Here is a 23,911-nt window from a genome sequence, read left to right on the forward strand (position 1 = left end):
GCCGGAGTCCGTATTCGTACAACTTTGGAAAATCCCCGTACTCTGAATTCATGACGAAGGAATAAAATATATGTTTTTTTAAAGATTCCTTCATTCGTTGGATGTTGCATGCAGCAAGGAGGCATTTACATACTATATTTAGGGGGCATTTTTATAATTGGCAAACTTCTTTTCGCCAAGCGTTAATAAGTGGCGAATAGATGAAGCATTAGTATAAATAAAAATATATTGGTTGCGCTGGAATAGAACTGATGCTTGAAACTGCAGGCCAATTGTGAAGCAGGGTCTCATGATTAAGCTACTTGACATATTTCATCAGGGATTAGTTGACCATATAAGTAGTGCTAATATTGTTGAGTGCCAACATAGGTTCTGTCTATGTATACGAAAATTAACTAATTAGCTTTAGTCTTAACCCAAATATTCAATACTTTTGCGAATCGTGCTCAACTTGAAATTATTTTCAAGGACTTTTTCAAAACGTTTGATAAAGTTGATCATTTAATCCTTCTACCAAAATCAAGTATAGGTGTCGATGCATGATTAGATATTCCACAAGAGACCCTGTGCATCGCTATTGTTCTTAATATTTACCTACCTACCTTTTCATTTTAAATTTGCTAAATGCTTAATATTTGGCGATGATGTTAAACTCTTCTTGACAGTTTACAATTCGTCAGACTTTATAAGAGTATAGTGGAGCTATAATAATTTCGGCAGTGTTACTTTCTATGAGATGGCATCACGATCTCTTACAAAATTTCTGTCACTTGTTCCGTCCTGTAGGTTACTAATCGCAGATTTCTCTTTTAAGGGCAATATCGCTATTCTTTCGGATAGCCAAGCCGCAATCTAGGCGCTGGACGCGACTATAACAACCTCTAAAGTGGTGGAGCAAAGTAGGAATAGCCTCACCAACTTGAGTGAAAACTATAGAGTAACGAAAAAGCTGATGAACTGGCAAGAGGGGGATCTGCCATGAATAGCGCTCTTGCAGTACCAGTATTCACTCCACTAGGTGCGGCCAAGAATGCAATTTCCCTAAAACACCTTCGAATTGCAGATTGTAGATGGAGAGACCAGACGAAATGCAAAATCAGCAGAACGTTATGGCCCACCTACAACCTCAAGCAATCGTCGGCATTAATAAACATGAAACGACGGGACACCTGCAGACTTACGGCAGTCATAACTGGCTTCTATCGGAGAACAAGCCGCCATAATGGGCATCCCTCACAACACATACTGTCATAGTTGTAAACAACCGGAGAAAAAAGAAACAATCTTCCATTTCCTCTGTGAATGCCCTGCCCTATGGAAGGACAGAATGTTAACCCTGGGCAAACCGCTGTTCGAGAGTCTCGAACAACTGTCTGGCTTAGACGTCAACAACCTAATAAGGTTCCTAAACCGCACAGACTGGATATAGTCCTGCTGCAGATAACTGTTAAACAATTTGGTAACGAGGATGTGGCAACAAAATGGTGCGGAAGCGCTAGTTGGATTCTGCATGAATCACCACTCTAACCAACCAACCAACCATCCGTCAGTAAAATATTGACTTTCCTATCAAACGCAGTATAAAATTTAGGAATAAGGAAAATAAAGTTTTTTATTTAATAAATACTACTCTGTAGATTAATATTCTGTATTTAGCTCAAAATTATGTTCAAATGAAACGAAGGTATTGATCCAATTTTTCAAGCAACAGCTAATCCATTGATTATCAGCAACAAACTATCGAAAAACAGGGTCGTAATACCAAATATCTGTAATTATTGAATGCGGCAAACATATATAGCCACAGTAGACCACCACATGTTTGAGTTAAACTTATTTTTTATTTTTAATTAGTCTAGCTCTGTAGGCTGTATTTTAACAAATATATAAATAGGGATTTTTGAAAAAAAGGGTAATTAGAGGGAAATTTAGAGTATACAATTTTACGGGGGACTGCTGTATATCAAAAACTCTTACAGTTTAAGATAAGTGCATAAAAAGCCTAATCCAAGCTAAGTTCGTAAAAACCTAATTTTTAAATTTTTTTTACAAATTTCGCTTTTTTAACAGCCTTTTATTATATGTAGCTGTTTTGAGAGCGGGTCAAAGTTGCACTTACGACCAAAATGGTAAAACGTTAACTTTCCGTTAAAAAATTCGACCCTTTGGACCAGTGCTGCCTTTGGGAAAATTGGTCGGGAAGACAACCTCTCTCAGAATCACGGTTGGACAATATAAATAAAGTTGTTTTTATAATAAAATTCTCTTTTCGCATTCTATGAAAAGCTATTCCATTGCATTTCTACTGTTATCTTTCCATAAGCACATACAAGATATTGGAGACGGAGTTCGGCCGTAATGTGTCTAGGTTGAGCTCACCCCATCTTAATGTTAACATCGCCGAATTGTTTGTAAAAAGGGTGAACATTCCTTCCGACATTTAATTTAAACTAATAAAACTAGTTTTAATTTTCTTTATTAATACTAATCTTTTCAAGGAGTATACTTTATATTATAATGAAGATTTATTCTTTTTTCTTACATTGTTCAAGTAGTGTTTTATAACGACTTTAGATCTACAAAGTATTTTCAGACTAAATATATTATGTATGTATGCTCAGGTGTGAAAGACAAAAATTAATTTAATAATTAGTATGTTCCTATTGTTACTGTTTAGAAATATTATGCTTTCATTTTTTGCTGTTTTAAGTTCTTCGGCTTCTTTATACGAGCATAGAAATTCAATGCGACGTATTTAAAATGTTTAACTTGTAGAGAGTACGCAAAAAATTACATAGCACTCAAATGACACGACTGCAATATTTTTCTTAAGCAAAGTATAAAAACTATTCTTTATTCCGAAACTTAAGTGTCTTATTTGAAAACCAGAATGAAATTGTTCTTAAGTTATGAATCCAGTGTAAGAATTATGAACAAAAAGGTAGCTGCATTGCCGTTGTACATATGTATATGTATATATGGGAAATTTTCAATCTTGTTAATTTTGCTGGATTCCGCAAAAAGTAAGAATGACGGATGATAGTATAAAATTAACTGTGCCTCTAAATTGATTCAGTTAAATTGAATGAGAAGTCAGGATATAGATGATGCTTTCGTATTGGTAACACTATAACCTTCTTTTAAATTAAAAAAAAAATATTTAATTAAAAAATATGTTATTAAAAAAAATTAAATTAAATAAAAATTTAATTAAAAAAAAACAATTTAACTAAAAAAAAATTTTAATTAAAAGCAAAAAAAAATTAAAATTAAAAACAAAAAAAAAATGAAAAAAAATTAAATAAAGAAAATAATTTAAGTCCATATTATTGTATGCTTCTTGATGCTAATTTCATTTATTTTTTTAGTCGTACTATCATAATACAAATCACTTTTGAGACGACAGTTCGTTCTACAGCTGGAACGACCTGCATTTATATGCGCCTAAGAGTTGCCACTTCAACAGCATTCGTTTAAAATTTACTAGGAATAATTAAACCGTTACAACAACTAGACTTCCGTTACAGAACTAGATTTTTCTATCAAGCACCACTCATTAACATATATGAGTAAAGAATATTTTTCATTTTGAATTTTTATTGTGACCATTTCTTAAATGCCAAAATATTAAAAATTTTTTTAATATATATTATAAGGTTTTTTAATGAAACCCTATCTACGAATTAGGTGAAGGTTCTCATTAGAGTGAGACTCAATGTGGAGAAAGAGTTCCCTGCCGGACGGAAGAAAGATTGTATTATGGAGTAAAATTGTAGAGGAATTGAAAATAATAAACAAATACCTTCTGCTCAAATATGAACGAGACGGTATCAATAAAACGGTCCGCGGATGACATATGACAATAATAAATTTTTTGTTTTTTGGTAGGACTGTTATAAGCTTACATGGCAAATTTCAGCGTGATATGTCACATAGTTTGTTTTCTGCGCTACTGTAAACAAGTCAAGCTCGAGTGTGTTCTTCGAATTCTCTTTTATGACTTCAATTGTCTCAAAATGTTTTCCACGGAGCGGCAACTTGAGCTTGGGAAACAGGAAAAAGTCACATGGAGCCATATCAGGCGAATACGGTGCTTGCGGAACGATATTAATATTATTTTTGTTCAAATAATCGCGAACAAGACGTGATGTGTGAGCTGGTGCATTATCGTGATGCAAGAACCATGACTTGTTGTCCCACAATTCCTTCCTTTTAAGACGAATGTTCTCGCGCAAACGCTTTAAAACGTCTAAATAATATTCAGCGTTAACCGATTTTGCGATTTTCAAGCATAATTTCCTTTACTTTTCCGATGTTTTCGTCGTTTACTGATGTTGCTGGACGACGTTCATGAGGCAAGTTTTCAACCGATGTACGACCCTCTTTGAACGATTTGTACCACTGGAAAACACGTGAACGCGATAGAGCAGAGTCCCCATAGGTTGTCTGCAACATTTGTAAGGCGTCTGAAGCCGAAATTTTGTTGGAATAACAAAATTTCAAACAAATTCTTTGAATTTCCATCGTTAAATTCGAAGAACACACTCGAGCTAGACTTGTTTACAGTAGCACAGAAAACAAACTATGTAACATATCACGCTGAAATTTGCCATGTAAGCTTATAACAGTCCTACCAAAAAACAAAAAATTTATTTTTGCCATATGTCATCCGCGGACCGTTTTATTGATACCGTCTCGTTCATATTTGAGCAGAAGATATATGAAAATTTATTGAAATTTTGCACAGAGGGTTTTTAAACCTGTTATTGATATATAAAATTACAAAAAAACGTAAAATGGGTCTAAAAGGCTTTTTAAAGCCTGCAATAGAAACTTTCGTTAAAAGCTGCATACTCGTATAGTATTTCGTAAAAATATATGTCAAAACTTACAATTGATCGGTTCATTTAATGAACTTCATTATAAAATGATAACAAAGTATTACACATCCATACTGTAATAATTGCAGCAGTGCTATTTTGATGAGATGGTATCGTTCTGTCACAAAATTTCTGCAACAATGTCGCGTATTCTGTCAGTAAAATATTGACAATCTGATACTCATCACTAGTTTTTCAAGCGCAGTATAAAATGTCTCACTGCGGATTAGACATAATACTACTGTGAAGTTTAATATTGCTTATTTCTTGTTTTTAGTGGAAAATTAAGTTTAACGTCTGCAAAATTTTTGCAGCTAATCGGTCCAATATCAACGACCAACCGTAATATTTCTGTAATTATTTATTGCGGCGTACACACTATTTATTATTGGGATATGATTTTACTGTTCCAAAAAATTGTTTATTTTTAGAAAATTTTCTTTGTTTGTATATTTTTAAATAAAGCGTTTTCTCTTTAATTTTGCATATGCCTTTTTTCTTACTGCATCACACATCAAATCTGCAGCTTTGCCAGTTGTGCGCACACTGCAAATCTGAATGCATTTTCGAAGAGATCCAACGCTTTGAAAAAATCCCATCCATATATTGCAATGCACGACCTCATTTCCACTGGGAATATAAACATTTATGAAATAGTATTACATACTATATGTTTTTATGTAAATTAAAAAAAAATAAATAAATATAAATACAAAGCATATACAGCCAAAAATTATGCTGCGGACATAACTTAATGTTTAGCTCGGGCCACTTTTTCCTACAAGATTATATCTGTTTGCTAATTAAACTAAATTTGAATATCCAAAATTGCAGGATATAACGCCCAATCGCTTTTTAGCAGAATTCGCATTGAAAAACTTGTCTTCACAATGTAAACAAAGCGTTTTTGAACTAAAGTACGCAAACTAAATTAAGTGACCACAAACTACAGTCAGGTTATCAAACTGAATTTATTAGAGCCGCATCAAAAATTTGACTATTGCTCAGTTATTTATTGTGTTTAAGTGTTGGAACAAAAATTGTATATGACTACTAATATTTTAATAGTAGGCAACTTGCCATTTGTCATTATACAACTTATCAAGTGGTGTTGGCTCTTACAGTGACGTGACATTTCGACACGGGTATTCTTATTGTTTTAATAGAAGCATTACAAAGTAAATTTGTATGTAATACATTTATTTATTAATATTAATACATATAAGCGCTGCAGTGTACAATCTACAGTACATTGGTCTATGTTTTTATTATGAATGTGTTATCCGAAACGAAATTGAATATCTGTATTCACTACTATGACAATGTATGTAATGTATGTATATATGAAAGAATGTTTATTTGGTACATCGATATTATTGTGTTAGGTATTAATTTTAGTAGAAGATTAAATATTTGCAATTATATTATTTTTTTTGTTATTTCCTATTCGCTGATGTTATTATTTGTTTCTGTTTTATTGCAATGATTGAGATCCTTACACATGAAATTCTACCCTCAATTATTTTGATAATTGAACCAAATATTGGATTGTGTATATGTCTATGTTGTAATTGTATAACCTAAGCTTCCATAAATATGAATTTATTTTTCACAAAATTATAGTATAGTATATTATATTAAATTTTTTGTGTTTTGAAAAACTTTTAAAATATGTAAGATCTTTTTAACGAAATTAAAACTTCAGAACTCAATTACCATTTCACGTTGCTTGTTAAGTCATATTTATTCATGGCAGCGTATTATTGATGAGTTGACGCTAAATAAAAATTATAGTTTTGTAATTTGGATGTTTTTAGCCGGATTTGGTGGCATAATTTATATTTTTTTACCAATTTTTTGCCCATTTGTTCCTATATGAGCATTTTTTTTACTTATATAGAGGTTGTCACGAATTCAGCACTCTGTTAGATGACAACATTCTCTCTATAGATTTCCTTCTTAGCATACCAAATGATATCTAACATTTTTCTTGGAAATTTATTCACTAAGAAGGGTACTGGTGCTGCTTGCATGTAAATCAGTTTTATGACGAAAGCAAGAATATATGAGATACCTATTATAGTGGTACATAGTCCCTACTTAGTAAACCACTTGGAAAACTATAATTATATAAAAATGTAAGTAATCAGAAAACTATACAGAATGTTGTCTTCGCATGGATTGCTAAAATCGTGAACACAACTGTATATATTTTTGACTCTATGAATGTTGGCTGAAAGCCTTACTTTCACTTAAAATATGTATAAATTTAGTGCGCAATTTGTCACTATAAATATACTCAAAATACGTGTGTATGAAGTATAAAAATCAACGCCTAACGGGTTAACGTCAATTGAAAAGAACGCCGCCAATTTATCCTACCCTCTTCACATCAATACGTACATAGTGAATTTAACTTTAAGCATTATAAACGACTTATATATGTATGTATACGTAAAATATGGCTTAAACTACAAAATAATTTTGATTTGAAATATGTATATATATATATATATATATATCATTTTCTTGCGAATATAAATAAGTCAGTGAACATTTGTTTATTTATTAAGCAAAAACATCAACAGGCTGCAAAGAGAAATCAAAATATTAAATTAGTACAGTAGTTATTACTTATGCATTTAGTTACATATAGAATTGTATCGTACCGGAAATTTATTCCTTTGTTCGATAAGAGCCTATTGCACTCGGAGCTATCCGGCAGAGGCAGTACATAGTAATCACTTTCGCTGCTCTGTGGAGAAAAAATAAAAATTAAAGTATTTATTTTATAAATAAATAACTAATTTATTTATGTATTTAAATATTGTACATAGGGTTCGCATCATATTGCACATTGCACATAGTGGCATCCATTATTAGACTTCCCATGTCAGCCGGTTCTACGTTACCGGAATGCCGCCCCAGTAAACTAGCCCTGTCTAGTGAACAGCAATAGACTTAAATGCTTTATTTTATAAATAACCCAAAGAATCCTTTATTTAAGTATAAGTTTCTGAATGAAATTATGCAAGGGCAGTTATAAAATATTTCAACGTACATACGTTAAAAAAATTTTTCATTACGAAGTAGTGGTGACTCTTAATTTTGTAACTGATTGAATAGGGGTAAGTTGCCAAAATTTTGTCAGTTAATTTATAGGCTCTGAAATGGAGATCATTGGAAATGTTTAGTTTGGCTGGCAGCAATATCAGTTCATAGTTTTTATATTTTGTTTTATTTTACAACGATTTGTTTGCTGTTTGGCAAAGGGTAAATATTCTTTCGATAGGACTCTTTTTGCTTTACAAAATTATTTGAAATATATTTTTGAGTTATTTAATTTTTTATTAGTTTTAAGGCTTAGAAATGGAATACCCAGGAGGCAAAAATCAATATTTTTGACTTCTGCTCTTCTTTGCTCGCCCGCCATCGAGCAACACGCTGTTGTTGTTGTTGTAGCAGCATAAACATTCCCCATACATATACAGCGAATGCTGCTGAAGTGACAGTCCTCGGCCGGATATAAACCCGGGTCATTCCGGTTACGCAGAACCGACTGTCACGCGGTCATATACAGCGCTTTTTGTAGCGAATTGTCACGAGAGATGGTGCCTATACATCAATATGAAGTAAAGAAAGGAGTGGGTGACTCCAGGAGATACACCAAAGCCGAGAGACATGCCAGATCTTCATCTAAACAAGCATCCCGCCGTATTCTCCGGACTTTGCACCGACCGATTACCACTTTTATGCTTCTTGTCAAAACATATGAAGGGCACCCCAATCGTTGAAGACGGCACTGTTGTTCTGCTACTCGACCATGACGAGGTGAGTATAGCGATAACGTGGATAAAGAACAATAAAGCCGCGGAAGCCGACGAACTGCCGTCTGAGCTTTTCAAACATGACGGCGAGGAGTTGGTAAGGTGAATGCATCAGCTCCTATGCAAAATATGATCGGGTGAAAGCATACCTGCCGATTGGAATTTAAATGTGATCTACCCAATCTATAAAAAGGGTGATCCTGCAATCTGCGCCCATTACCGCGAGATTAGTCTTCTAAATATCGCGTAAAGGGTTCTAGCGAGCGTATTTTGTGAAAGGCTGAAGCCTATCATCAACCAACTGATTGGACTTTATCAGTGTAGCTTAGGACCAGGAAAATCTACAATTGACCAGATATTCACAATACGTTAAGTCTTGGAAAATACCCGCGAAAGGAGAATCGACACACACCATCTTCTTGTCGATTTTGGAGCTGCATTCAATAGCACGAAAAAGAGTTGCAATGTCTGAATTTGGTATCACCACAAAACTAATACGGCTATGCAAAATGACGCTCCTCAATACCAGCAGCGCCGTCAGAATTAGGGAGGAGCTCTTTGAGCTGTTTGATACCAAACGAGGTTTCAGACAGTGCGACTCGCTGTCATGTGACTTCTTTAACTTGATGCATAGAACTTAATCGCTCAGGCACATTTTTTTATAAGAACGTACAATTGCCGGCGTATGTCGACGATATTGACATCATCGGCCTTAACAACCGCGTTGTTAGTTCTGCCTTTTTCAAACTGAGTAAAGAAGCAAAGCGGCACATTCGTGTATCGGCATCCATGCCACTGTTGACAGTTATTATTTCAAGACTCCGTTTATTTATTTATAGACTCCATTTATCTAGGAACCAGCATTGACACCGAATCGGGAAGAAAACATTCAAAAGAAAAGGAATTTATAGCAAAAAATCACTCCCACAGAAAACGGTCGTATGAATATCAATTCTATACCAAATCGAATACAAAAAGTCATTGACAATTATCGTGGATTGAATTGATTAAACTTCGATCATTTAAACAGCATTTTTAACACTAAATTTATGGAACCCGTCATTTTGATGGATTTTCGATTTAATGCTTAAAAAAATCTGAACATGCAAATATTATTTTAAATAAAATAACATCAATTCATTGCCTAATGTGCGAAATACTTGCCAAATAGGGTTTTGTAAAAAAAATAGGTCTAACTAACGGGTGATCAATTAAGAGGAGTTTTTTTCATTTGCGTTTTTTTTACAGATCGCGCGCGAGTTGTGGCAAACTGTCATCGTGGATTTGTTGAACAGCGTTTGGCATTTCATCATGGAAAGACTTACACCGCAACAACGTCTACAAATTGTTCAACTGTATTATGAAAATCAGCGTTCTGTGACAAATGTTTATCGTGCGCTTAGACCGCATTATGGTCAACATAATCGGCCTGCCTTAATCACTATTCGACATACCATCAACAAATTTGAATCCGAATATTCATTGGTGGATAATTCTCGACCGAATAGACCACGTCCAGCAAGAAGCATTGAGAATATAGCGGCAGTAGCAGAGAGTGTATGTGAAAACCGCGATGAATCGATTCGGCACCGTTCTCAGCAACTTGGACTGTCGTATGGAACAACTTGGTCAATTTTACGGAAGGATCTTCATTTAAAAGCATACAAAATATAGCTCGTACAAGAACTAAAGCCAAATGACCTTCCTGCACGTCACCGTTTTGCTGATTGGGCTCTTGAAAAGATTGAAGAAGATCCGCTGTTTTCGAGCAAAATTTTGTTCAGCGATGAGGCGCATTTCTGGCTCAATGGTTACGTCAATAAGCAAAATTGCCGTATTTGGGATGAAGAGCAACCAGAACAGGTTCAAGAGCTACCTTTACACCCAGAGAAAACAACGGTCTGGTGTGGTTTATGGGCTGATGGAATCATCGGTCCATATTTTTTCAAAAATGATGATGGCCGCAACGTAACTGTGAATGGTGCTCGCTACCGTACCATGATATCGGACTTTTTGCTACCTGAAATTGAATCTAATGATCTTTACGACATTTGGTTTCAACAAGACGGAGCCACTTGCCATACAGCTCGTGAAACAATGACTTTATTGAGAAGTCATTTCGGAGAGCAGCTGATTTCACGTTTAGGACCTGTGAGTTGGCCACCAAGATCTTGTGATATTACACCTTTGGACTTTTTTCTTTGGGGATTCGTGAAGTCCAAGGTCTATGCTGATAAACCAGCTACGATTGAAGCTCTGGAAGCCAACATTACGCGTGTTATTCACGACATACCAGTCGAAATGCTCGAACGAGTGATTGAAAATTGGATAAAGGTTTTGAACATAATTTACATTTTTGTTTTTTTTTAACTATTGAAAAAAGCACCTCATGATTGATCACCCGTTATATTTGCAACAAATGTAGTACATTCAAGATAGAACACACATGTAAAAAATTTATTGAAGACAACAATAAATAAAAATCTATAATTTTTTAATAACAAAAAAACTGACTTCAGTAACGAAAGGTATTTTCTTTTTGTTCCTATCTACTATTCTCGTAACTAGTTTAAGTTTTAAAAGATCCTTGAATTATTATTTATATTTGTTACAATATATTAATCTATGAAATGAAAACCACCTATAACTGGGAGCAGGTTTTGATATGATTCCACTTCATCCTCTATGCATCTGACGCAAAAAGGACTCGAAGTAATTTCGAGTCTAACGCCATGTATACCCCGCGGATAGTGCCCCGTAAGAACGCCTACGAAATTTGGGAGCTGAAATTTTGTCATCCTCAGAATATCTCTCGAACGCCTTCGATCCACACGTGGCCAGAAGGATTTCGTGCCATTACATGCTTGTGTATTTGCCCAGCACTCGCTGAGCTGAAGCGAAGTCCATCTTTCCAGGAGTAGAGCGCAGGTTGTCAAAGGGATTCCCATCCTCTCTTTCCGCGGGACACTACCTCAAAAGTCCCTTGTCTGGCCAGCTCGTCCGCTTCGCAGTTTCCCGCAATGTCACTATAACCAAATACCCTTATGTCAAATTAGCCTTATGTCAAAAACATTCGGATGCAATCGAAAGTGAAACCAGGCATTCCCTGACCAGTTTCGAGTGCACCATAATAGAGCAAGTAAGTAGTCAATCAGCAGCTTCTTTGATTGCGGCTACCTCAACTTGGAACACATTGCAATGATCCGCTAGCCTAAATTTGAGTTTGATGGGGAGCTATTTGCAGAATATTCCTCCTCCAACCCTACCGTCAGACTTCGAGCCATCCGTGAACAGATTAACCAAGCTCTGTCCCCAAGTGTTGCACCCGTTCCCCTCCTCCCTTGATGGAATATGGGTAGAGAAAGTTCCGCTTGAACTAAGAGAGGGTACACACTGATCCGTTGTCGGGGTATGGGCCCAAACCATAGCAATCAGCTATTCTGATCAAACATATGGGCATCACTTTTAACGATTATAGGTGCCGCACCATAACGCCATAACGCCATAACCATACGTAGCCGTATGTATATAATAACATTTTCTTTTCCCCTGTGAAATACTTTACATTTGTTTTGAAAAATTAATTGACTTATTGGAAAATTATCCGTGGTTTTATTAAAAAATGCAAATGTTGTCATTAATTATACTTCAATATTAGTTGCTTATGGTTGCGGCATGACTAATCGACAAATACTGCAATATTGCGGCTATGGTTATGGTTACGGCATTGCGTTATGGCTTCGGCAACACTAATTGCAGCTTAACGCCCCTTTAGCAGCTTACTTTAGCGCCACGTTCTTGTTATGCCTATTATTTTTACTATAATTATTATAATTTTTGTTTAGTTTCTCGACAAATCACAGAAATGTAAAACTACACCAAATTTTTCTTAATTCACCAACATCACTTACTTGGTCTGTAAATTCGTGTTTGTAGATTTGTGTAGCTACCTTCATGTCTGAGAAGGGCCCTTTCAAAGCAAAGAAGTGAATGCTCATGGGTGTGCTCGTTTTTGTTTTCAAAATTAGCTGTAAGTACGAAAGTGTTAATATACAATCATTTGTATTTACAAAGAATTCATGTATAACATTCGATAGTTTGCATTATGTGGTACCTGATAAGTTATAGTACGTTCATTGGATTGGTGCGGATCACGTTGACTATTGTTAATCCGTGACTTTACCACCCACTGCTGACTGAATGCCGTAAATCTGGCTGTCTCATAGAACAATTTGTGTACATATTCATCGGTACGATAGGGCTTCATTTGGAGATCTGTGAAATATACATATGTAAATATATCAGTAATTTATAAATAATGCATAATATATGTAATATTGTATATTATACAGGGAATTGAAATTGTTTGTAGATAAGATGTTCAAAGTGCCTTACGTCCATCTCCAAGCAGGTACGACGACATTTCAGAAGGATATTCGAAATCGATTTTTTCAACAAAACATTCGTTGACGTTGGTTGAGGGCAAACGTATTTTTACACAGCTCCCTACTATCTTTTTCTTGTTTATATTATATTAACGTAGCGATATTTTTTTGTACTAAATGTATGATATCTCGCAGTACGCGAGAGGTGATTTCATATATAGTGGATTCCCTTGCAAATTTTTAATTTTAAGGTGTAACACCTGCTGTCGTGTCTATGTCAACGTGGTTATCTAAGATTACTAGTGCTTTGTGTTCCTTAAAAGAGTATATTGTGCCCACATAAGTTTTTTATGGGAGCGTGTCATTATTCTGTATTACAAAATTCTGGGTGACAAAATTCTGTAAATTGCAAAAAAATTCTGCTTTTTTAAATTCTGCTTTTTAAAATTCTGCTTTCTAAAACTCTGCTTTTTCAAAATTCTGCATGTTTAATGCGAAAAATTCTGCTTTATTCAAGTTTTGTGATATACAAGAAGTAACAAAATAAACATTTATTCCATAAATATACATATGTATATGTTTAAGCGATAACAATATTTTAGTTTAGCCAATTACAATATTTTTTGGAATTCTTTTTAAATATGTAGTGTGATTTAATTCATTTCTTTTCTTAATAATTCTTCGCAGCTGTTCGTTTTTTTAGAAGAGTTCTACGCAAAAATACGGTGGATTGCGTAGCCGGAGTTGGACTGATGAGGGTTATTTTTTTGAAGCGCGGCCGAACGCCGCCCACGCGAAAAGGAGTTCTACGCAAAAATACGGTGGATTCTATCGAAACTGAAGAAAAAATTATTATTATTATTATTATTATTATTATTTTTTATTTAATATCTCGAATAATAATAAAAAATAATAATAATAATAAATTAAATAATTACATTCCCTCTTTAACATTGTTAACATTATATTTTAATACAGAATTTTGTAATACAGAATTTTGAAAGCAGAATTTTAGAAAGCAGAATTTTAAAAAAGCAGAATTTTAAAAAGCAGAATTTTGTTTTTAGAATATTGTACATACAGAACTTCGACACCAACCCGTTTTTTATTTATATATATTATTTGTACAATATACGCAACATTTTGCATTCTAAATTTTTTTGTTATTTTTTTATAGTTAGTTAAAAATTTGTAAAAAGATAGAGTGATTAAGAGCACAAATGTACATACATATATATGTGTCTATATCTCGATTTATTTATACTATTATACATAACCGTTATGTGAGCAAAATTATAATACCCTTGTTCACAAGTTCAGGTGCATATAAAAAAAGCCGCACGTTAGCATATACAAATGTTGTGACTTCGACATTTTGATACTATTAAAAATTTCGTATTTATTACTTTTTGTTGCCTCATAGTATATGCATTATAATTATTAAATATTGATATAAAATATTATATAATATTTAATTCCGAGCTAAGTTATTGAATAGTTTAACTTTTTATTAATTTGTCAGAATTTTTAAAATTAATTTTCAAGTAAAGATTTCAGTTGCATTAAGACTTTCCATGACCTATTTTTCTTTTTAATATTGAAAAGAATAGTTTAAGTATTTAATTTTTTTTTTCATAAAGAGTGTGTGTGTTTTTTTTATGTTAAGGAAATGCAAATATTATATTATTCGTTCCCACGACAGTCGTAACCGGAACGACACAGACGGACTACATCCGGCCAAGGACTGTCACTTCAGCAGCATTCCCCGCATACACCCTTTTTGGGTGTACGACCAAGCTCATTCTCCTATTTGAGATGTGCTTCTTGATGTTGCTCCGAAAATGGAGGGACCCTCAGTTTTTAAGTCGACTCCGAATGGCAAATCTTTTTTATTAGAAGCTTTTTTTTTCAAGATAGAAATACACTCGTTATACATATTACTTACCGTTAAATATAATCTTTTCATAACTCAATAAATCTATTAATGTATTGAACACTTTCTTTTCCTCTTTAATATTGGCATCATGGGCTTCCAGTGCAGCCATTACCTCATAACCAGATTTTGTGGGATGCAAGCAGTTGCGTTCATGCTCATTTGCTAAAAAAATAAATTAAAACGTATGGTATACAGGTCATTCCAATTACTATATTACTAAAATTACACACTTTCATGGTTCGGTCCACGCCATTGGCAGCCAATTCGTGAATATTTGCAGTTTGTAGGCCGTTCTTGGCATTCGTATTGTTCATGCCGATCTAGCGACTTATAAGGAAACTCTTTATTGCAGTACTAGAAAGAAAGGATAGTCAAAATAAATATTTTAAATTGTTTTTTGTTATGTTCTGAAATACTTGGCATTCGCTGGGCAACTCGGATGCGGCTTTCTCCACAGCTAAATTACGTGATGCAGTGCTCTTTGAAATTTCAACGCGGCAATTTGGACAAGTTGCAATTTGATCACGTAAACTGTTGAAAATTATAATAAACAGAAAATGAAGAAATACATAAAAAATGTTAACTTGCTGAAAATAAAAAAACAACGCTAGAACAAATTGAATTGTGTTTAATGGTTGCCTTTTAAATGAGTATTAATGTATACATATATGTTTTTGCAAAAATCATACCGTCCGTCTGCGAGTAAATGTGTAAAACAAGCGGCACACATTAAATGGCCCATTTGACACTGCAATGAGAATGGCAAGTAGTAAAAAGGTTAGAATTTTAAGAAAATGCCAAATTAGGTTAATAAAAATTATTTATTTAAATTTTGTGTATCATAAAATTTATAAATAATTGAAAATCCTGTAAATGGGAAAAAGAAAAAAGAGAATCTATTAGTTTTAATACATTGACGACTTCAAAAGTTTTATAAAAGCTTAGAAGAGTGCGCAATCGACACACTAAATTACTGTTAAAATGCCACAAATGAAGTAGATGATATTAAAACCTTTCCTCATGGCTCGCTATCACTTGGATTAGGCCTACTTAGAGCGGCCTTTTTTGCATTATTATGAAGAAGAAGAAAACAATGTGTATACCGATCTATTTACATATTTAATTTTTTTATAAAATCAAATGCGGCAATGGTAAATAGTGTGAATATTGAGAAAAAATTAGCTGTTAAAGTGCGGAGTTGAGTAAAAATTTATATAACTGTAATAAAAGAGATGTAGTTTAACAGATATCTAGTGAGGGATATTAAATGAGCAATGGACGACGAATGTAATGATTGACTTGTGCAGAAATTGGTGAAAATGATTGGTTCGTTGTTGGCTACGTGAATAGAGAAGCCGAACTTTTTTTTTTTAAATAAAAACAAGCGTATTGTTTTGGTTTTCAAATCAAATTGTGAACTTTTTTATTGATTTAACTTGTCGATATTTTCTAGTAATATACAATAAATACGTTTACTAGGCGAAAATATGGCTTTGTTTTTTTTATGTTTTACTTTTTTTTTGTTTATAGCCTTTATTTTATTCCTTTTTGAATTCGCCTATCTACTTACTAACATAGTGACAACAACATGGAAAATAAATGCATGTATGTCTTTTTACAATAACAACATATTCACAGATTTCGTTTCTCTTTCATCACTTATTGCATATATTTTCGATTACATGTTTGTTTTTATTTAAAACACTTTGCTTGCTTTACAAAATGAGACACTTATACATTTGTCAATATTCTCGTATATCATAGGGTTTTTATATGCTAGTTCATTTGTTACTTTGGCAACATATTAATTATTTATTTAATTGATAAGTGAATTATTAAGGTAAATTAACTAAATAAAACTAATGAAAATACATTTCAAGTTTTTTGGAACTATCGAAAAAAGGTACATTGGAAATTCAAATATGCGAGTTAAAAAATTATTGTAGTTAACCAATTAAATAGAGAAATCAATATATTGTGTAATAAATTAAAATAAGTTGTAAATGAGAAGATGATATATGTGTAATTAGCTTTTATCTAAATGTGTTTAGCACCTTTAGAAGAGATTTTAACATGGAAATTAAATGAATTTCGCGAAAGTTAAAATTTTAAATTATCTAATCACTAAATTAGTAAGAAATGTTTATTAAGTAAGATTGTTTATATTTTATTTTCAAAAATAGCTGTAGTATAGATAAAATCAGCTGTTTGATTTACGCGTATAACTGCTGAATTCAAAAGATAAAATATATTTGAAAAATATTCTTTTAAGTTTATATTATTTATACTGAATTTGGTACGCGTGTTTAAAACAAATCGTAAAAACGTAAAATTCAAATTTGTATTGAAAATAAATTTATAATATACACATACGTACATATATGTACATAATACATACATACTATGTGTGTATATACATTATATATTATATATACATACATATATGCATATTTATATTAGGAATAAAAAAGAAACACTGATTATTTTGTGAGTAAAATTTGACGTAAAAATAAAGAAAATTTTTGAATATTCGCAGGTACATATTCTGTTGATAATATCAACATCAACAATTTTTATTTTAAACATTTTTTTATTTAAAAAAATAATAGTTATTTGTTTTGCGCAACAACAATGATTATTTTTGAGTTCTAACTCTCCTCTTAATTAAGGATTGTGATTGTAACGGATAAAAATTAAAAAATAAGAAATTATAATAAAAAAAAGACAAATAAAAATAATGACGATAAAAACTTAAAAATAGTTTTTCCTATTGTACTAAAAGATTTTTCCGATAAAAAGATTAAATATTAGGTTTATTCTTGGCTCTTACTTTTTTTTGCGCTCAAAACGCGGCATGCAAAATTCTGAACGCTTTGGAAATTTCTACATTTTTGTTCTTAGAACTTTTATACAAGAATCTTTGTTTTAATTTGAAAAAATATATTTGTAAGAAAGAGCCAAAAAAAAAATCATTATTGTTGAGCGAAAAAAATAATTTGTTGTCGGTTTTTATTTACTTATTTTTGAGGGGGAAAAATATAAAATTATGATCTTTTCGCTAACAACGATCGCCGAACTTTTAGGGAGGAGCATACATTTATATCAGATGTAAATAAAAAAAATTGAAGCCTCTTGGTACTAGTAAGTACCAAGGTTGTTAACGAAGATGGTGAATATAAAGAAGCAAGAAATTATTTGTACGAAATTTTAGAAATGAAATACTACAATTTAGATACACACATCACCGGAGTCTCCAATCGAATATGAGCATCAATTATTTATTACGCACATTCAAATGTGATCTAAAAAAAACTTCTAATATTAAAAAAAAAACTAACTAATTTTTAAAGAAATATAGAGACGAATTCATATTCGTAACGGTATTGAAATATGCTGTTAATATTGGAGTGTAATGGAGTAGTTCAAATTTGAATATTTCACCATACATTCAAATATCTGAATGCCAGTCAAGACCCAAATTTTTAAAATGCACATTTTCAAAATTATTTTCGTCCAAAATTTTACCATTGAAATTGTTTTTTACTTTAAACTTTTTTTATTTTTTTGTTGTTTTTAATTTAATGATGCTATTGATTGAGCAAATTACCTAATCAAACAATAAGTAACAATTATAATTGACTACTCACTACTCCACCCCTCTGACAGCATTTCATACACATTCAAATTTCGTACAACGGCAATTTCAATATATGGAATGAGTACTTTTTGATAGAGAGACATCGAGCCAATTCAAAGCATATATTTATATATGTACATATATGTATATATACACACACATATATATATATATATATATGTAATTGGCGCGTACATCCTTTGTTGGGTGTTTGGGCAAACTCCTCCCCGAATTTGCTGTGTACGCCTTGATGTTGTTCCACAAATGGAGGGACCCTACCGGTTTATGCCTCTGCAAATGGTTTTTAAAGATAAGCTTTTTCATGGCGAAAATACACTCGGAAGTTTGCCATGGCCAGCTGAGGAACGAATGCTATTAGAAAATCTCGTTTCTATCATTTCGTCTTTCATGCCCAAAGTGGGTTTCGAACCCGGGCTCTACCGAATGGTAGTCACGCACAAGCCAGTATGCTGCGTCTTAACGAGGGCGTCCATTAATTACATTATCTGCTTGGTTTTCGTTATATATACATAGGTACCTGACTAGTTACGACTTCATTAGCAATATTCCCTGCGTATTATCTATCGCCATGCGAGTCAGTCCAAACCATTCCCCATTCTTATCACTATGTCTTTTTGTACCGATTTGCTTTAACTCATGCTTTTACTCCTGGAGAAGGATTCAGAAATTCTTAAAATGCATAACCAATAGTACAAAATAATACAATAAAATTTTAATAAAGTGGTGCCATCTTGAAGCACTTGTAACTGTAGTAGACTTAGAATTACATACATATATCACCCAACACAAAATATCTCGAAAAAATTAGTAGCGCTCTCAAAATTAAAAAAAAATTCAAATTACTTCAAAACCCACCTCAGAGAGGTACACACATAGTCCACGTGCACATAAGTATATCAGTGAAAAAAAAACTGTGCTTTAAATGATTTCTGTATTGTTGTGGAAATCTACTTGAACTTTATGTGCGCCCACGATAGTCAAATGGGCATGAATATGACTCACTAATTTCAACAAAAGAGATATGCGCTACATATAAGGAACACCATGACCATTAAGAGAAGCACTATATAAAACAATCTTCATAAGCGGAAATACACAAGTTAAGGCGAGACCCAGAAAGAGAGTAAGAATTTGTTTAATAAATGGGAATTGAGCGAAATAGTGTTAATTACTTGTATATTAAATAATTAAATTCACGATTCAATTAAAATTGAGAGACAAATATGCAGCATTTTATATATTCTTGGCATATTCTTCGCATAAAAATCTGCCGATCTTTTAATTATTTTTAGCAACAGCAACAACAATATAATACTTTCTCATACTATACAATAGATTCATTTGCAGTTTGGATTGCATGTGTTTATTTAGGAATGGCTTCCCATTACACGATGGGAAGTGTCTATTTTCGGAATAGGGAAGAGCGAAAACACAAACCATGCGTAAAGTAAAAAATAATCTTTATTTATGCTCGTACTAATACCTGCTGAATTGACCAAAGCAAGTTTATCTGAAAACAACCGAAAAATTGGGAGGGGTAGCTACTGATGACAGAAATAAAACCAGTGGAGGATAAGTGGAAAATTTGTATGTGAAATAAAAAACAATTTATTTATTTTTCCGATCTGTAGATCTGTAAAATAGTGCATATACAGTCACACGCGCACATATAGTCATAAACACATTTATGGAAATATTTTTATTCAACATTCACAGGAATAAAAGGGAATATACAACTTGTCGAATAGAAGCGTGACCGGGAAAATTCAAACTTTGTGTTCAGTTATAAAAAAATGCTGCTAAATAGGCATATCCTTTTCGCAATACACGTTGTGCAATTTTTAAGTTTTGTAAAAAATTTAGAGCTTATGTTGATATTACAAAATGAGTTCCGCGTATGAAAAAGGATTTGAAGCACACGATTTATCTACTATGTTTGGGGATGCTTCTCTGAAAAAGGATTTAACTGTTTATTTGTGCTTGCCGTCAACTTGAATTCAGTTTTGATGCATCAAATTTACTAAAAAGCATTATTACCGTCAGCTGCGAAGATGTTTGGAAGAACTAGCCAATCTTGGATTTTGAAAGAAGACAACGATCCCGAAATATGACTTGAAGATATAAAGCCATTATAGCTAATGGTGATGTCTAACCATTTTATTAAATATATTGCGTGTGAGGAAAAAAATTCAATATTTTCTCGGTAAGTGGTTTTAGTGATTGATATCTCGTAAAGTATCGATCAAACTATTTTAACCCTGTATGTAAGTTTATGCGCGTTGTCAAGGTGACATTTCACACTAAAAAAATCTTTTGCTGTTTTTTGTTTGTTCTATTCAGTTGTGAGTTACAGGGTGTTAACAATGGAAGTCAACAAAGAAAAAATTCGGTACATTTTAAAGATTTTCTTTGATAAAAGCGAAAATGCAAGCCAGCCCGTTGAAATTGTGAATGGCGTTTATGGAGCCAATACTGTAACAGCTAATTACGTGCAATTTTGGTTTCGTTGATTGCGTTCAGCATTTTTGATGGTGACGAAAACGTCGATAAAATCACAGTTGACCGTTGACCGTCGTGTTAGTAGTCGTAGCATCACCGACCATAAAACAGTTTTAAGCGATTGTGCAAAAATAATGGATTTCTTTTTCCCCAAAGTAATATTTTTAGCCCACAAAATGCAGATTGCTACAATCAAATTGGTTAAATAGGTTAAAAGTTAGGGTGGTCACGCTTCTATTAGACAGCCTGTATGTACAGTATTTACCGCATATAATCACCGTCTAAAATGCACGATATTCGACATCTATAAGCGGCATTTTCATATTAACGCGGACTGTACATAAATTCAAATCGGTTATAAGCATTTCCGGTGCATCTAATTGAACGAAAGGAACGACTACTTCTATTAAATTAAGTAAATTTCCATTTAAAACAAAAACAAATTGAGATTTCATTTATTTTAAATAAATATACATATGTATGTGCAACCAGTTTCAAGTGCACAGAGATTAATAAGCAAGTTTTAGTGAATTTTATTTCATTCATTTATGATCAAAAAGTATCGGGAAGGTGATGCTGACTGTTTTCTTCTATTGCCAAGGCGTAGTGCACCATGAGTACCTTCCATCGGGCCAGACAGTCAATAAAGAATATTATTTATCCGTTTTGAAGCGTTTGAGAGATGCTGTACGTCGCAAACGGCCGGAAATGTGGGCAAACAATTCTTGGATTTTGCATGATGATAACGCGCCATCGCACCGAGTCCAAATTGTGCTGGATTATTTGACCCAACACCAAGTAAATACCATCGTACAAGTACCGTATTCACCTCATATGGCCTCGTGCGACTTCTTTTTGTTTTCTAAGTTGAAGGAGATTTCAGTCGATAGAGGAGATCAAAGAGAATGCGACGAAGGAGCTGAAAGCCATCCCTTCGTCGACCTACCAGGGGTGCATGGAGCACTGGGTTAAACGTTGGCACATGTGTGTTGCTTCAGACGGGTCATATTTTGAAGGAGATAAAATAAATTTGCCTGAAATTTAACTGTTTTGTTTTATTTAAACATTCCCGGTACTTTGATCATAGGATATAATATTTATACTCGTACTATGCACTATGAATTCGTTAGTTAGTAGTTTTAAACAAGCTTGTAATTTTCGACTGAATGCTCAATGTAGCAAGGCCGAAATAGTACTGCTCAATATTATTAACCTCAAGCATAAATTTATTTGTAGGGATGGTGCAAAATTTTAGTACTAAAGGGTTTTGTGTATGTATGTATGTATTTTGATAGATGAAACTTAAGTCGGTGTGCTTATTACATTACAATAAATTAAATTACTTCATAAAAAATATGGGAATAAACTATATACACTACAACAATATACTTTATTGGCTTCGTAATAAAAACGTGAAATTCACAAATTTGTAAATTTTAATTAAGACTCTCGTGAGTTTTTGTGGCTAAAACTACATAAATGCGCACCATGTTGCAGGTGTTTCTGGTATTAGAGAGGACAATACGAAAAAAATCATACATATTTATATACATATGTAAACATGTGCACACATATCAACAGTATGTACTCGATTGTGAACATAAGTGGACAGCTAACGAGAACTCACGATTAACAACAATCAAACGAATGTTTATGCTGTGACGATTGTAGTGAATGGTCATTTCTTTTATCGCATCTGAGCTGATGCAGAAAGACAATAATAATCACCTTGAAATAGTATTTCTCAGCAGAAATCTGAGTACTTGCGAGAAAAATTGACCCAGGCAGAACTGAAATATGTATATTTACATATAAAGTGTTAAATATTTTTGCATGTGTATACACTGCATTATATTAGTGCATATGTATGGATATAAATACATGTACATATATACAAATCATGAAAACCATAACACTGAGGTGTATCGTTTACAACAAAAGCTTTCACAACCTAACAACCTGTAAAACCTGTTATTTTCGTATTAGTTCAGCTGACTAATACTGATTGTTGTCAATTCTGCTCAACTGTTGGAAAATATTAACCAAATGCGGTTCTTATAATACATCAACCTGTAACTTATATTATGTACATATATACCTAATCCATACGTAAGTAGATATGTATGTGTGTAACTCAATAATGATGATGGCACTTCTGCAGCTATTTCTATGCACAAAAATTATTATATGTTTACATATGTACATATGTATGTACAGTCGTGTACACTGGTGACCATAAAAATAGACTCTGTATAATGGTCCAAAGCCTTGGTATGAAAAACAGACCCATACCATTATACTTGCGCCGCCGTGTTAAAACGTTTTTTCCTAAATCTTTTTAGTAGCGATGGCCTCACTTCTCTTCACGACCTCCACGGTAAGATCTGGCAGCGCGATTTATGAAAAGAAAACGGTGAAACACGCAGCGCAAGATCAATACAAATCAACGTGTGTGCAACAGTTCATCATCAGTGCATTCATACTGAGGACATAAACAGTTGAATGCATACGAAAGCTGAAAATCTATTTGTTATTTGCCACCAGTGTTTGTTCATTTTGGTCTGAAATATTTCACTTACTTCTTTTTATTTCTAACAGGGCTTTGCAGATTGAATCATCGTCTTACTAGCTTGGAAATATTCTATATACAATGTATGTATATGGAATTTGCAAGTTCGGTAGAGAGAAAGATGAAACCTCCAAACAATGATGTATAAACGGGACAA

The 23,911-nt window shown here is 33.1% G+C and overlaps 1 protein-coding gene across 1 annotated transcript in view; it reads right to left on the bottom strand.

Annotated features, from left to right (window-relative positions):
* Positions 1 to 3,645: 3,645 nt before the first annotated feature.
* LOC129240350 (zinc finger TRAF-type-containing protein 1 homolog) overlaps positions 3,646 to 23,911 on the bottom strand; it is a 34,142-nt gene continuing 13,876 nt past the window's right edge. Inside the window, exons 2-9 of the mRNA XM_054876104.1 lie at positions 15,718 to 15,776; positions 15,445 to 15,559; positions 15,259 to 15,382; positions 15,038 to 15,190; positions 12,822 to 12,982; positions 12,619 to 12,735; positions 7,550 to 7,635; positions 3,646 to 7,469 (exon numbers count right to left, since the gene is read on the bottom strand). Coding sequence (XP_054732079.1) covers positions 7,442 to 7,469; positions 7,550 to 7,635; positions 12,619 to 12,735; positions 12,822 to 12,982; positions 15,038 to 15,190; positions 15,259 to 15,382; positions 15,445 to 15,559; positions 15,718 to 15,776 — 843 coding nt within the window. The 3' untranslated portion in view covers positions 3,646 to 7,441. The remainder of the gene's footprint in view (positions 7,470 to 7,549; positions 7,636 to 12,618; positions 12,736 to 12,821; positions 12,983 to 15,037; positions 15,191 to 15,258; positions 15,383 to 15,444; positions 15,560 to 15,717; positions 15,777 to 23,911) is intronic.

Source organism: Anastrepha obliqua, chromosome 3, assembly GCF_027943255.1.
Source record: "Anastrepha obliqua isolate idAnaObli1 chromosome 3, idAnaObli1_1.0, whole genome shotgun sequence".
Taxonomy (NCBI): Eukaryota; Metazoa; Arthropoda; class Insecta; order Diptera; family Tephritidae; genus Anastrepha; species Anastrepha obliqua.